A 17,307-nucleotide genomic window follows, 5' to 3' on the forward strand; every position below is an offset into this window, starting at 1 on the left:
AGAACCCCAATACAAAAAAAGCAAGGAGTGTTTTATAGGCTGCTCCACCAAAGAGGTATTATTCATCACCATCACCATCATCACCATCATCAGTATAGTAGTAGTCATAGTATTTGTAGTTTTAGTACTAGTAGTAGTAGTAGTTGTGGTGGTATTAATTATTAAGTGCTTAAAATTCAGCAATGAACTGTACAAGAAATAAAATAGGCAGGTTGGTGTAAGAATGGCTTGCAATACAATAGATACAGAAGGGACAAGTCACAAGTAGGAGAAAAGAGAAATCAAATCCCAGTGGATGACAGTTACAGAAATGAACTGGCAAGAATGGCCACTGACAGAAGATGCTTTTCAGAGAAATGTCTTTTGCCTTCTCAGTATAAACAGAACAACAAAAGAAGAGTAAGGGGTGACAAAAGCAGAGAAAATAAAGCCTTTGTCTTTTTAAGTAAACCAAGCTTCCTGGAGCTGCTCCTTTCTTTGTCGTGAGGCTCCAGGAGTGTTCTTGAGCAGTTTAAGGGTTCCACTGAGCCTTTAAAAAGCAACTGTGGTGGAGCTTTGTGCTGTGTGTATCTAGGCCAGGACTGAGAAGATAAGGATGGTGCTATGCTCCTTCTCTATGGGTGCTCCTCAGGGATACCAAAAGGGATGGATCAGTGCATACCACCTTTAAGCTGCCCCAGCACCAACAATTATCTGATTACATTGATCCATGACTTGACTCCCAAACAGAAGAGTCACATTACTGATGGATCTTTCCTGCAAAATCCATGGAGAATTCCCATACAAAACAATGCTTTCTGTGAGTTAGGCTCTGCAAAAATAATTTCAAAGAAGCCTCATCACAGATAAGAAGCATTATGTCATGCGCACTCTTGTATAGAGAAGGAGAAATAAAGATGATGGAGAAGAAGCTGTAAATGAAGAAGGTAGAAAATTGTAAGAAATGTCCATGAAGAGTCATCAGAAGATAATTGTGAGGAGAGATATAAATTTGATAAGTGAATTAGGATACAAATTAAGCAAGTCTGATAATAAATAAATTACCTACCAGATGAGTCACAAAGCCTGGTTCTTATGTTGACACCAAATAAGAGATATAAGTCACATGCTGAATTCTTTTAAAAAAATCCAGATCCAGCTTGCTTTGTGAGAATTGAGTTCTTCTTCATTCAAAAATATTATAACCAGATGCAACAAAATGTGTACTCCTTATTTCAGACAATTTCCACCAAACTGTACCACACAAAACAGACAGTGTTCTTCCAGAGTGCAGCTGTTTCACATTGAACACATTAGTACATGTGCAGAAGGAATTACAGTGAAAGCAATTATTAAACTTGCAAAAAAATTATTTTGGATGGTTCCACTTGATTGAGTGCTGAATCTTTTATGGTTACTGTACTTTCAGACTGTATAACTGTATACTCTATAGACTTCTTTAAAATCTAAAAAAGTATATCTTGCAATTTTTTTAAAAAATCAACATTTTGTTTTATATTGATCTTTTAAACTAACTAGTTTATTTTTTTATATTCATGGAGAAAAAACATTCACAATATCCCCTTTTCTTGAATAGCTCTAATTTTCTATACCTGCCCAATTATTTTGGCAAATACTGCACAGAATTATGAGCATGAAGGATGTGAATAGTAGCATAAAATTCTGTTCTCTGCAACATGTCAGTTACAAATTAATTGCCTTCCTGTTGGGTACTAAACACCTTATTCCTGATCCTAAACAAAGAGAATTCCCCAAAGAATAGAAAAGTTATTTATTTTAACATTTATATCCTTCTCTCCTGCATTCTAAATTGCGTACAATAAATGGCACATAAAAACTCAAGGTTACAATAAAAATAATTAAAACAGCCAGCCCAACACAACCACAATGCCCAGCAGAGGAATGATAAATCACTAAATGCCTTTTGGAAGATTAAAATCTTTTATGCCTCAAAAAAAACACAAACAAAAAAACCTGAATATCCCTTGGAAAATTAGTCCAGAAGGCTAAAAATGACAATTCACATGCGCTCGCTGCAACAGATCAAACCTGCCAGATCTGGTGACTCATTAAAAGAGCTGATCCAAGTTAGTGCGTGGGTTCTTATCAGGAGAGACAGTCCTTCAGGTATGTAGGTCTCAGGTCATAATGGTCTTTAAAGATAAGAATCATCATTTTGAATTGAGCCCTGAAGCAAATAGCCAATGGAGTTCTTTCAGTACCAGTATAGTATACACACAACAGATTGACACTGACACATATTAACAAATGGGCTGACTTACCTGAAGCTTCTGGACAGTCTTCAAGAGCTGCAGTATCACCAAATATAGTGTGCTACAGCAGTCCAAATGAGAAGCTACAGAAGTGTGGATCAGCATAGGCTATCAGCTGAGTCTTGAAGGGGGACAATTTACAAACCAAGTGCAGGTTGTAGAAAGTGTTTGTAGCAATAGCAGCAAATCTTCCCTCAAATAATAATGCTGGGTCCAGAAGGATATCCATGTACATTACCTGATGTGATAGGAATAACATAACCCCATAAAAGACAGACAAGTCAGTCCAATCCAAAACTGCAGCTTTAACCATCAATATCACCTCTGGATTCAATTTCAGCTTTTCACCCTCATCCACTTTATTTTTGTCATGTTACAGAAACATCAGCACCTAACATGTAGGTGAAGAGTAACTACCTAGTAGTATGCCTTAGAGAGCTTCCTCAGTACCATCACCAAAGGCTGCACAGTGTAAAAACAATCCCATTGCTAATGTATCCCAAGCAGAACAATTATGGCAGTCATCCCATTTAAAATAATCACTCCAGCAGAACCATTACGATATTTACTTAATTCTCTGGTGAATATCATATCTTGATTTGCATTCCACACAAGCCTAAGCAAAGAAGAGGAGAAGAGCTAATGGAGTTTACGTGAATCGTGTGACCTCAGAGTGAATGGCATCAGTTGCATGTCCTTATAGAACAAAAGACAGACCATGGGAATTGCATGTAAGAATTATTGTGGCTAGCCATAAAGTTTTGAACGTTTCCTGAAATTCCATGTATAAAATCTGTTAATACTGCATGCCTGAATTTCTGAGGAAATAAATCCATATAAGCATAATGTTTTGTAGATTTTAGAGCCACGTGAATTGAAAGCACACTGGCTCAGTTTTAAAAGAAAAAATGTTTTAAAATCTGACATCTTCTGCTTAACAAGTTTTTAAAGAACATAGCTTATGCACACTGCTTAATCTGTGAGCCATTCACAGGATTTATCTATTGACTAGAGCCATCAAGGACATCCACCGCATACCAGGTGAACTTGAATACCATGCAGTGTTTGCTGGGCTCATCATGTTCCAGTAGTATCACAATCTGGGCAATGGAATAAAACAACTGCCCTGATCTACAAATCACTCCACCGGCTCAATAGAGAGTTTTCTTAGGCGGAACAACTCCAGTTTCTCCTGAATGCTGCTATTTATAGGCAAGAAGCGTATATCCATCTTATGTGTGTAGATTCATAACAGATGCCACAACATATAGTTTAATTGCCCTACACATGAGATTATGCATGCAGCTACAACAAAAATGCATCTAAATGTGTTCACCCTAAGACTGGCATGACTCCCATCTAATTTTGATACAATTAGAAATGAATATCCTAAGGCACAATTTGTGAGTGTTGAATCTCCCCTATTCAATCATTATTAATAATCATACAAAACTTTCTTATGCTTTATTATCCACAGATCACAGACTTCTTAGTGAAAAGAATATGAAACTAACAAACTTGTTATAGAACTACCAGTGTCAAAGATGAATAAATGGCAAAGATTGTAAAATGTCAAGGATTTATATATTATTATAATTAATTAATAATTACAGGAGTTTGTAGGCATGAAATCTTTTGTTATAGGAACATCACAGTTATAGGAATAGAACTATCATAATACAGTTCTAGGAACATGCTGTGACTTGAAGTAGCCACAGGCAATTGTGTGCAAATAGTGGCTTTTCACAATTGGCATTTCAACCTGAAAGTTGGAAAGTGGATGAAGTCATATTTTGTTAAAAAGAAACTTTTCCAGTCATTTCTAGGTATTACAAGCAGATTAATCAACTGGACTTTTTAAAGTATAGGTAAACTATATAAAATAACTAGACATTTAAATAGTGGCTTGGGTGAGGGAATATAATTTCTTTTCCACAAAAGGTATGCAGAACTGAGGGAAACTGAACTACTGAACTCTGCCACACACACACCCCATACATGTTACCTCACTGCTCTTTCACTGCTTCAGGCACTTCTCTCCCCAGCCCATCTCACTCCCAGTATCAGAACTAGGCTGAGAGAAAGTGCAAGAAGCAATTAATTGACTTCAAGGAGAGTGTATGAGGCAGAGTCCAGCCACTCTTATGCATACACCTTTAGTTGTAAAAAGCAGACCACCTCCACACCCTTGCTATAGACGTGATTTGATTAAACATGAAAAATATTCATGATAGCTCTTGTCTAATTTTACCTTTGGTCATAGAAATGTAGTTACAGAATTCTGATCTTAAATTTAACCAACACACTAGAACAGAGAAAATGAAAAAAATAACCAAATGATATTTATTCGTTTTTAAATGTAAACAACTTACTTTCAGAGTCACGAAATTATTTTGAACCTAGAAAAATAATGTCTATCATTTTTCTGTTGCAGAAAAAGAGATGTATAAGTCAAGAAGTTCCTACATAGCTAGCCTTTTTATTTATTACACATGTATCCCTTTCTCAAATGAGCTCAGAGTAAAATTGCTGTCTTCACAACAACCCAGTGATTTGGGATTAGAAACTGTGACTTCGCCACTCCTCCCATTGTATTTCAGTGCAAATTTAGGGTGGAAATACACATTACTAAGTACCTAGAGACACTCAAGTGAAGTTAATTTTGCATGTCCTGTTTCAGCTTTCTATGCACTCATTAGCACTGTCACCCTTCAATTTGCTCCACATGAATACATTAACGTATTCAATATCAGTTCCTCCTCAGCTACTAAAATATCCCTGTTTCCCCCACATCCATTCATTGAAATGCAGATCTTGACACTCTCACACCTTCAAGAAATGAAAATTGGCAAGTCAAAGGAGCCTACAGTACTTGTTCTCACAGTGAAAACAGAGCTGAATTGGCACTTTACCCTCTGGAATCACTTGCAGATGCAATCATACAAAAGAAACTCCCATGAAAGTGGCATTCATGTGCGCCAAGCAAGAACAGCCTGCATGTGAATTAAGGACTACATATACAATCCCTAGGTACTTAGTAACATTAGTATTTCCACTCTTAGTCTTAGTGAAAAATGATTTCTTGCAGATAGATCAAAATACGTGAGAAGGCAGGGTCTAGAAAAATCCTGAAGAAACTATAATACACAAGTGGATCTTAGTATTTGATAACCAGTAACATAAATAATTATCTAAATTAGTTTTGTGTTCTTCTTAATATGGTGAAAAGCTCAACCCATCCAAACCCAATACATTGCAGTTATGGTACAAAACAACTTTTAATATTTTATACACCTGGGTGAAAACCACTATCTTCAACATTACTTTTCCATGATCCTTTTGACCAAGTGCCCATATTTGTTTCTGCTACTAGAGCCAAAAAGAGCCAAAAGTAGAGGGATTTTCAGTGGTGAAAGGGGTGAGAATTAAGACTGACTTGATAATTGCTTCAGTCCTTTATTGCCTACAAGTTGTTCTATTATTTTGATAAGATGTAAACCCTGTTTTCTTGGCTAATGAAGCTGAATTTCCAAGTTTGTGAATTCAGCTAGTTTATGGGCTGGATTGGGAATGAACTGCTCATTCCCACAGATTCCCCCTTCCTGCTGCAGACTTTTCTCCCCCTCTCCCCGAGGAGTAGGGCTGCCATTCCCCTGCTCAGGGCGGGGGATCCCCTGCTCCCACCTCCTCCCCCGATACCACTTACCTGACCAACGGGGGGCATGCCCCCAGGGTGCTCCCCCCAGTGGCATAGCACACCCCCAGATGGAGCAGTGCACCCCTGTGCTCCACCACAGCATGCTCCCATGCTCTGCAATGGGCCCATTTCAGGCTGAATCAGGCCCACGGGGGGTGTGATTCATCCCTTTGGCAAGTACGGGAGCACAAGCTAGGCTGCCCTTTGCCCCTCATGATGATGTCACTTCACGTGACAAGAGATGATGAAGACCAAGGTGGGTGAGTGCCAGGTTCCCAGTCCCCCAACGGGGGACTCAAGGAACCTGGCAACCATACTGAGGAGCAACATTTCATGGAGATTAGTGAGCTATGGTGGGGGAGCCAGAAAAGATCCATTCCCCTAATGGAGCATTTAGTCTGGATCCAATTTTCTTTCCATCTACTTGATTGTGAAATCATGCCATTTGAAAATATTGATAACAGTAATTTTACATCAGCAGACACCCAGAATCTGAGAATTTAAAATCTCTTAGTGTTTTTCCATATGTGATACAATTTTACACACTCATATATACAGAAACATATTGCATAATTGCCAAAATCTGCAATTCTAGGGAATTCACAACTAACAAAGCAGAGTTACCAATTCATGAATCACAAACACAAAGTTCCCAAATGTATTTCACAGGGTTGTTGTGAGGATAGAATGGAGGAGAGTAGACTTGAGTCCCTTGAGGGAGAAAGCTGGGGTACAAATGAAGTTAAGAAGATAAATGAATTGAGGACATTTTCCATAGGATTTAAATACTCAATATTTAAGATCAATATCAAATATCTCAACTTTAAATGGTGCATAGTTTACTCCAGCAAGATAAGGTGGGAATTCAGGAGTCTAAACAATTTCTGACAAGCAGAATAAATGTTAACAAACAGGATGATGGATAAGCTTTCACCAGTGGAAAAGAAGCCAGTAGGGATGGTGTCTTGTCACCATGGCAACAAGACTGTAGCATTTCTAAAACATAGGCTTTTTGCTTGCTTTTTACCTGCCAATCTTCCTGTTCCCTCCTTCTCTTCCCTCAAACATAACTCTCACTCTGCAGGAGACAAGATGTGACATTTACACTCCCACTAATAAGCTGGCTGCATGATGGGCAAACTCCTTGAGAGAGCATCTGTCACAAAGTCCAAATGGCAAGGCTCTGCAGCTCAGCAAAAGGGTTTGATTCTCAGGCAGTAAGTGTGGGATTGGTGCCTTTCTTCATATCCTATCATTATTAGCACTATTAAGTCGTGAGCCTGTACAAAAATCAGCAGGCAAGGCCTTTTGGAGCCAATAATCCAAAGCAAGCCATGGCAGGCAGGGATTGTCTTCTTGCCTTTGCAGTGTGCACACATGACCCTAGCGCCAATATCCCACTGGGAAAGAACTATGGCTTCAAGACAATAGTCACTCTCTAGAGAACCTCTTTGCAATTAGAAACCACATCCTTCTTGCAAAGAAAATGCAAGAGCTGAGGAGATGCCTATGGAGCAGTTTCATACCTAAATCTACATTATGACAACTGGCTTTATGACAGGCTCTCTCTCCCTCAGTATATCTCTCCAGCCAAGCTTCCATCATATGTTTCATGTCATTTTTCTGGCTTATGTCAACTATATGGCAGTTGGGAAAATTAAGCTCACATACCTAAGCAGCCCAGCTGTTTTCGCCAGATGGGTCTCTAAGCCTTTAGACATTGACCAGATGTGTGAATGCCACACTTCTTGATTTGACTTGTTGATTGGTTTAAAATAAGATCCATTTAAATATTTTGTTATAAGTAATTTCTTTCTTACACATACCTACTGAATTTCAAAGAATTAACAGACTGATAGTCAACAGAGCTCCCACTTCTGAAAATCTCTCCCCTCACTCCCCCCAAGGAGGGGCATTTGAACTTCACTACACATATAACTGATTTTGAAAGTCTTTTTTAAAGTCTTATCTCCTGTCCCCAATTTTTGCTTCTGTATGTATGTAAGGCACATATAAGATGCCTAAAATCTACATATTACTTAATAGTAAAGTCTGTGAAAGTTAGTACTAATGGCAGAGTAGGACTAGGGAGACTCAGGTTCAAATGCCAGCTCCAAAATAAAGCTCATTGACCAATCACTCTCTCTCATTATGGTGATTGTGAAGATGAAATAAAGAAATGGAAGAATACATGCCCCTTAAGAAAGAGTGGAATATAAATATGATAAATAGGTAATAGGCTTCTGGTGGGGAGGGGAGAGTTAAATCTGAAAGATAATTGTGTAATCGTAAAATATTCCAAAAAGTGTGACATTTTAACATCATAACCGTGGAAAAAATGGATACTTATAGAAGTCTGAACTGAAGCATTTACACTTAGAGATAACGCTTTGGAAAGGCTATTAACAGTGAAGAGACAAATACATCTTGAGCTGGTACCTGGAGCGGGGATTGGGGGTGGGTTTCATCATACAGTTGCAGAGTTCTGAAAGGATTAGTTGTTGTAATGAAGAAATGCATATTATCAACATCTACATTGTCAGGTACATAACAAGAAATGGAAGAAATAAATATATAGGGCCAAAGGAGTCTAGGTTTACCACCATGTGGTAACCCCCATTCTCATATAATGTCATTACTGCCAGTTAAATTCCCAAAACATTTGCATTGTGGAAGTTTACAGTTTATGCTACATAGATTTTAACAACTGTTCAGGCAGGGTTGTTGACTTCCATCTTCTTTTGAGAAAGGTTTTTTGTGCAGTAGTGCAGATGACAGACCTGTATCCTGCGAGATCCACAAGGGAAGTAGAGTTTGTGGAGCAATCACTAACCGCCCCCCTCCCCAGTTTTGTTACTCAGGCACCATGAACAGCATTTGGAATAAAGTGAGGATCCATGATGGGATAGGAGATGGACAGAAATCACTCTCCTCTACTCCATGCTAACAGAAGTGCTATTCCATCATTAGAAACAGAGCATAGGATAAAACTCTTATTTCTGGAAGACTCTACTAGTTGGATCCCTCAAGTCTGTTCAGCTTATGTCAATGCTTTACTTCAGAGGAAAGAGCCTTCCCCAGACCCAAGAAGAAACTTTCTTACATTAGGAAAGCCTCCTTGTGCTCAACAAAAGTGCCTTTATTAGCAGAACAGGTCCATGGTATACAACTCAATATTTTCAATTGTGCCTTTAATGAAGCTACATTTACTGAAATAATTATGTATTTTCATTTGACAACCCAGAGATTTATCTTTCAAATCTATAGATGTTTTCAGCCTATTCCTAAGAAAACAGTAGCCACTACCTGACCTACCCTGTCTCCAACAACAGCATAAGAAGTGTGACTCTCTCAGCACCAACAAAAATAAATAAGAGATCATCAATCTTAGACTATGCCCATAAGCAAATGACATTTTACTGCATTTCATCCTTTATGCAGTTTTCTGTAACGAACACCTATCTACAACTTGCATCCAATAATAACTGTGAAGGCATCCCTCAGAAACTCAAGAGATGTGAAGGGATCTCTCTCAAACTGATGAGGGTCTTTCCTCCTTTTTCTGGGGACCCAAAGTTGCTTAAAAATAAAGAAAACCCAAATATAATTTAGACAAACAAAACCACAGAGTAATAATACTCCAATTCCTGGAATTGGTCTAGGGTCAACTCGTAGATGGCGATGCCATATTAAAACAATTTAAAAGTGCTGCATGGGAGCCCACAGTGCTGTGGACTGAGGTGCTTTTTGCTTTCCCCTTACACCATATCAAATACTTAAATGGACACACCCACCCACAACTGTTTCAGCACTTGAAAAGGCACTGGTGGGAAACAAGATCACTTCAGGCTACCAAATTACAGCCTTTGTGGCATTTTTAAATTACTTTAAAATGTCAGTGGTGGCCACAGGTTTGACCAATGGATGCTATCATGTCTACTTTGGCCCTCATATCCAGATGCTGAGGGCCACAGACTAAACACCAGGGACCAAGTCTCCTTTTGCTCTTGCCCTTCAACTTGTGCCAAAAGGATCATGTATCTGGGCATATCGAGGCATGAGTACCTGTGACTGTAAATGACCATAAGACAATCCTTAACTGGATAAAAACATTAAATTGTCCCATCTTCATATAAAACCCAGTCGCTGTAATGGAATATGAACGTGCTAAAATGTGGTGGAAGTGGTTTCAAGTAACAGATTCTGCTTTCTGGGGTATTTATTTTCAGGGCAAAGAATATCTTTCATCATATTTAAGCTGTAAGTCTATAATTCATCTACATTTGCAGGTCATATTAATTATATGACTGTGAATACGCAGGCCATAAGTTAACTCATCACTGTTTCATCTACCATGTAATATGAAGAGGGTCTCAGAACCAAGTTGCTGAGAATCTAGGAATGGCTTGGAATATTTCAGTATTTGAAAATGCACACACATACAAATGCTTTCCTTTTAGGGCATAAGGGTTCTGTTTAGGAGTAACTTGAAACATGGTGGAACCTGACCTATCCCTACAAAGTTATTTCAGTCTCATTCTAAAATGGGTAGGCAGGATAGATCAAATAGAAGGGAAACAATATTTTTCAAATTTAAATTGGAAACAACATATTCAGTTCATTTGACAGAATTGAATCAAACAACTCCAGAATAACAGATTACAAACAATGTTTCCTGCACATCTACTATGAATGTTCAGTTTCTTCCTCTGCAAAATGGGCATCAGTTATACCTACCTATTTTCTATGCTCGGTTTAATTCCAGGTATTTTTATAAAATCCATTTTTAATTAGAATCAAGCACAAAGTATGATTAATTGGTGGTTAATCTCCCTAATTAACAATTAATGAATTTAAAATGCACCCCGAGAACCTACACACAAAATAACTGCTTTATTAAATACAAATCAAATGCATATCTAAGGATACCTTTTCAATGTCACTGCAACCTGAGTATTGTACAAAGAAGGGTGGGCATTTTAGGAGAAATAAAATAAACCTTTCAATATGTTGCTCAGCAACAGAAGTTGCGGGGGAAACTATCAGGAAAGAAAAGAACAGGCGTTTCCAAGTTATTTTAGGAGAAATGGGGAGAGATTGGAGACTAGCAAATGTCAGCTGAAAACAGATAACATTTTTATCAATAACTGAAACTACTTAGACATTTGAGGCAAACAAGTTCTTAAGGGTGATGAAAAATATGTAGTATAAAAGTTTCCCAAAGAGTTGCAAAGCCATTGATATATTTAGTCATTTGAGTGTACAGTGGGGGGAAATATTCAACTGTAATGAAAGGAAACGGAAATGACTTATATGTATTTGGTGGCTTGCTAGTGTATTGTATTAAACTCTTGTGTCTTGTTTCTAAAATAAAATACTTCATTAATAGATTGTTCCTTCCCCCTCCCCTCTCCCTTTCATTTCTCTTATAGGACAAAACAAGTGCTTTGAGCCTCAGCAATGTGGCCGGTGTTTTCTACATCCTCATCGGTGGGCTTGGACTAGCCATGCTGGTTGCCTTAATCGAGTTTTGTTACAAGTCCAGAAGTGAATCAAAACGGATGAAGGTGGCAATACATTCACAGGCCTTTCACACCTTCTTTCTGACCCCAGCCAGATTTCTAGAATTCTTATGCCCCTACTGCAGCATTCTTGACTTATATTAAAGTCAATTTGCTTCACTGTAGAGCTTATTTATTTATTTTATTTATTTATAATTTCAATTTACAAACTGCCCCACCCCTGAATACATACAGCTTAGGAACTGTTAGTCTAAGACAAGCAGATTCCTTTCTTCCATCTTGCCAAAATGGAATTGCTGTAGACCAGTGGTCTTCAGTAGAAATGGGCATGATCGGCATTACGATAGAAAAATACCCATGATAATGGCGTTCATACAATTGGGACCCAGCGGATCGGTTCCGTTTACAGTGACCGATCCAGCGTTCGGGGGGGGGGGCTTCATCGGGGCTTGATCAGGGCCATCGGGATCTGATCGGGGATCCAGACATTCAGGCGCCAGTAATCTATTCCCGGGGAAACGGAGCCAGGAGAATGCCTGAGCTCTGTTTGCCCTCCTTCTGTCGCCCTGGAAACCTGAATGGAAGCCCAGCTTTCCTTGATCAGCAAGGCTTCCTTCCAACCACAGAGCAGCAATGCACTCACCAGTTGGGAGAAGAGACCCAGGGGAGGGAAGGGGGAAGGGGGTGTTCTGTAGCCATGGGCACTCCAATCTCATCCCTACAAACCCTGATAGGCAGCTCTGACAGCCAAACACAGTCCTCCTGCCCACCTATCCTTATCTGTCTTGTTTATCAAAACAAACTATGGGGATCCTGATGTTTGTGTGAGTGTGCGTATAGGAGAGAACAGAAAAGGGGGAGGTGGCACGGTGAGAGTCGAGCCACCTTCTGTCCCAGATTTGTACTAATTGTGCGCTTGGTGAAGGGATTTCTTTGTTTTGGTTTTTGGCTTTGAATCCACATCCATAACACACACACACCCAATTCCTTATCCCCACCCCCCTTTGTCTTGGCACAGAATTTTTGTTTTGCTTATTAATATATGTGTAAAAAGGAGAAACGGTCTGGGGAGTGACCAGGTCTAAAGAGTAAAAGAAGGTGTTTCTGTAATTAAAGAGGAGAGAAACTTGTTTTGTGATTTAGAATAGGGAAAATCAGTGGTTAAAAAAACTTTGTGTCTCAGTACTTGATACTTGAGCTAGGGAGAGAAACGGACAGCGCGTAGTCTGGAAAGCACACGGAGGTCTCATACTGCAGCTTGAGGTTAACTTTTTAGCAAAAGAAATTTAAGGCAAGAAACTTGATAATATTTCCCCTAGGAAGGAAAAGCAAACAGTTGTGAGTGGAAAGGTGGCTTCCTGAGAAAAATATTTAAAAAGTGATTGGGAGAGGTAGGGGTTAGGAGAGAGAGAAAACAAAAACCCCTGGCTTTGAGAGCAGCTATCAGCTGAAGCTGTTTTGCGCTCCTCTCTGAGTTCATTCAGTGCGTTGAAAGAGTTAACACTGAAAAGAGATTTCTCTCTCCTCCTGGCTTCTCAGCCCAGCGACTGCATCCCTTTTGCAAGCAGTTGAGAATGAGAAGGGGGAGAAGTTAATGTGCAAAAGAAAATACAGCCGCCTTTAAACTCTCAGCTGGTTGGAACTCTAATTAGACAGGTGGTACAAATGATTTGGCTTTTTCATGACTAGAAGGGTAATACTTGGTAAATAGAGGGCTCAGAGGAGCTGAGCGGGAATGTTTGCTCGCGCCCGGCAGCCACCATCACCCACCTTCCCATATAGCTGGGAATAGCAGAGCGCCCCACTTTGGCCTCCCCGATCCACAGATCGGAAATGGGAGATGATCGGTGTGGATCGGTGATTTGGGGTCGTCGCCAGAGCAGATCCATGATCAGCTTGATCATTAATTCTTTTTGGATCATGCCCACCTCTAGTCTTCAGCATTTCCAGATCTGGAACCCACCGGGCAGTAGCATGGAATACACTAAGCTGACAGCACATGACAGGCAGTTATGTGATGGGTAGGAATGTGATATCGCAGTCATGTGACAAGAAGTCATGCTATGTCATGCCATGTGACACTGGAGAACATACAGAAAGAGGAAAAGCCTCCCCTGTGTCAAAACCAGAACTGTGTGCATACCAAGACAACCAGGGACAAAAAACATAAGCCAAACACAAGGAAGCCAACATGAACAATAGCAGCAACAAAAATTTGGCAACATGAGAGGGGTTCATATTCCAGCATATGCAGTTTCTTGACCCACCATGGGTTAAGAATCACTATTCTAGACCAACTTCACCATGTCTCGTTAAATAGCTACTTGATTAACCCTGGCAAGTTATTCTGGAAACATGAGAATTGTTTACCCTCAACAAATAGTGATGGATAAATTTCCTTTCTTCTTTATTTGAATGGACTCAACTAATATTTTCCACATACCTTTTTTAGTATATTTCAAAATTTAGAAACCCTCCCCCCCACCACCCATGTTTCCCTAGCTACTGCAAGTTCCTCAAATTCTTTTAAAAGCTCCTTAAAGCCACAAGCCCATGAACTTAGAATTTAGCTAGTGTTGGAAACAATAACTGTGAGATTTCTCTGCAAATCTTCCTTTCCCATCTGGTGCCTAAAACACTGCAGTGACAGTGCCTAAAATGCAGAGAGAACAGGGCACCCAAGTTCTCTGCAGGAATATCAGTTGCCTGGGAAACTATATGTTCTTTAGCTCAACCTTGTGTGATGCTGCTGAGCATACCCAATACAGCATGCCAGGAGAAAAGGTGATTTGTAAAGTATCCAAACAGTATATGCTGGACAAATTCATATTCTGAATCATACACTTCATTGACTTTGCTGTCAGCTGACTGTAATGACAACATTATAGCATTCACAGCCATCTGGACGTACAAGTTCTTCTCACTTTCTTTTCTTTCCTTTTTGTACTGCTGCTGAAAAATCAAGATGTTATAGAGACATAAAGTTGGAAGGGGTCCTACAGGCCATTAAGTCCAATTACCTGGCAATGCAGAAAACCCAGAGCATTCCTAGCAGTAATTTCCCAGCCTTTGCTTAAAAACCTTTAACAAGGGGAGAACCCACTGTCCCCCTACATAACTGGTTCACTGTTGAATCAGTCTTAGCATGAGGAAGAGACTCTTAATAATCAAAGTCTATGCATCTGTAACTTAAGCCCAGCAGAGAATAAATCTTTGCCTTCTTCCTTGTGGCTGGCCTTTCAGTTACACAGGAAGATATGGATATGCAGTCCCTCAGATATGGCTCTCTAGGTAGCCTTGTACAAATCAGAGCCAAGCTACAAGTGACGCCTGACACAGGTTGGACACTTGTCAGCTTCCCTCAAGTTTTGATGGGAAATGAAGGCGTCCTGGTCTTACAGCTTGGCTCTCTATTTAATTAAAGTTTACAGAACCCCCACACACACACTCAGCAGAGGGGAAGGGGGGCGCCCGGTGAGACTCCAATGCCTGCACTCCCCTCCTGACCGCATCTTCTCCCTCCCATAGACTGCCACTCTGTAAACTTCAATTAAATGGAGAGCCAAGCTGCAAGACCAGAATGCCTACATTTCCCATCAAAACTTGAGGGAAGCTGACACGTGTCCAACCTGTGTCAGGCATCATTTGTAGCTTGGCTCTCAGTCTCCACTTAACTTGCCTTAACCTGACTTTGAGATATATTTAAGTCTCTTGGACAGCTGGCTAAGGGTTTTATTAAATCTTGGGCTTCACAAAAGCAGGTCATAGCAGTTTCCTCTATATAGTAAGGATGCCTGATAGAGGTGGGCATGAACCGGGGGAAAACTGAACCATGCAGTTCATGGTTCATCGCATTTCACAAACCACGAACTTTCATGAACTTGCCCATGTTCATGAATCGGTTTGCGAAAATGTCACTTCCAAGGCAGCAGAAGGTCACTTCTAGGGCTGCAGAAAGACCATCGCCCCATTGCCTAGGAAACTGATTGACTGGTGCCAGGCTGTCTGCAGTGACAAACCAAAAAAAGAACCAAACGAACTAGCCTAAAGTTCGTGGTGGTTCATCAGAAATGGGCTCTGACAAACCGCCAGTTTACGAACCACAAACCACCCAATTCGTGACAAATTTTGGTTCTTATTTCGGTTTGTGCCCTCCTCTAATGCCTGAAGTTTTCTAATACCTTGAAGTGATATATTTAATCTTTTTGAAGAGTTTAGTCCTAAAATTAACTGGGGTAATTGAGTAACCGGGAGCAGGGGGATGCTGGTAGGAGAATATTGCAGAAGCTTCTTTATGGATTTATGCACTGTACAAGTGTACTTTCTGTGAAAAAAATAATTACAAAAGAACATGCAGCCATTGCTTTGGGCATGCCTTGAGTTCACAGATCATTGATCCAAGAATGAGAATGTGTTGCTTAAGGACCCTGATAATCCCTTGCCAGTATAAACAACTCTGATTTGAAATTATGGTTTCAGAGTTATGGTCCTGAATTTTCAACTGCAAATACACCTGACTCTGCAACGAAAGCCATAGGGCTCACAGTACTGGGTTGGAGGTACTTGATTTGCATTACAAGGTCAATAGTATGTACCAGATACATTACAAATGGACTAGCATTTGAATTGAACCAACTGGTTGCTTTAAAGTACAGGCAGTCTTTCAAGCCTAATAGATGTTCTTCACACATGGTTGTTCTTCTAAGCATAAATATAAAATCTGACAACAAAAATTCTTATTGCATGCAATTTTTTTTTTAAAAAAAAAGTGCTTTGGACCTGTATGCTTGAAGAACTTGTTTGGTTTGAAACCTCACTTTTAAACATATAGTGGCCCAACTAAAACAGTGTTTAAAATCTAAGATGAGAGGACCTGGAAGCACCGTGACTTGACCAAGAAAATTCAGTAGGTGTGATTGGTTCATGTCAGATTATACATTCTATTTATTCCCACCTAAGACATTCCTGAAAACAGGTTCCAAGGCTCAGCCTTAATGGAGCTTGGTTCAGATTAAGTCATCTATCAATATATCTGTTCTTTGTATCTCTTTGTGTAGGACCAACATGGCTACATATGCCATAGCTTATGTGAAAGACCTTATAGGCTTGAAGACAAAACAGTAAATGTTGCTTATTTTGGTTGCAAAATTTCTTTTGGCAGTCAAGGGTGTATGCTAAACTTACAATAACTTGACAATTAGATATTCTTGAATTAAAAATAGTAAGTGCCAAGCAGACTGGGGTGGGGGTGACCCAAGACCACTTAGCAGATAAAGGAGAAAAGTTACAAAATGTTGTATTTTATTATTGTCCAGCCATTGCTAAGGACAGGGGGAGATCCCCTTGTCTCTCTCAAAAGGGTTTTTGTTTGATCCCACAGCAATCTATCAATGAAGCCATAAGGACATCAACACTTCCTCGAGCATCTGCAGCAGGAACCAGCAGTGGAGAAAACGGACGGGTGGTGAGCCACGATTTCCCTAAAACCATGCAGGAGATTCCATGCATGGGTCACAGCTCTGGGATGTCCCTGGGAGCAACGGGATTATAATTGCCCTTGATGGATCTTGGGTGAGAGCAGGGTCCCCCTGGCCCAAGCCTCTCCAGTGCCAAAACAAAATCAAATCAAACCATACAAGAAGAGGGACAATTCAGAGGATCTTTCAGCGGAAATCAGATATTTTCCTTTGTGTGTGTGTGTGTGTGTGTGTGTGTGTGCCTGTGTGCCTGTGTGTATGTTTCTGTTTTACAGTAAATCCACAGACAGAAGAAAGTACAACCTGTACTGCAATAAGGAGAGGGCAACTTGACTGAA

At 39.9% G+C, this 17,307-nt stretch overlaps 1 protein-coding gene across 4 annotated transcripts in view; it reads left to right on the forward strand.

Annotated features, from left to right (window-relative positions):
* Nucleotides 1-17,043, forward strand: part of GRIA1 (glutamate ionotropic receptor AMPA type subunit 1) — a 321,015-nt gene extending 303,972 nt beyond the window's left edge. For all 4 annotated transcript variants that reach the window (XM_054975561.1, XM_054975560.1, XM_054975563.1 and 1 more), the window contains 2 exons: nucleotides 11,403-11,537; nucleotides 16,852-17,043. In XM_054975561.1, the coding sequence (XP_054831536.1) occupies nucleotides 11,403-11,537; nucleotides 16,852-17,043 (327 nt within the window). The remainder of the gene's footprint in view (nucleotides 1-11,402; nucleotides 11,538-16,851) is intronic.
* The last annotated feature ends 264 nt before the right edge of the window (nucleotides 17,044-17,307 follow it).

Source organism: Eublepharis macularius, chromosome 4, assembly GCF_028583425.1.
Source record: "Eublepharis macularius isolate TG4126 chromosome 4, MPM_Emac_v1.0, whole genome shotgun sequence".
NCBI classification, from domain to species: Eukaryota; Metazoa; Chordata; class Lepidosauria; order Squamata; family Eublepharidae; genus Eublepharis; species Eublepharis macularius.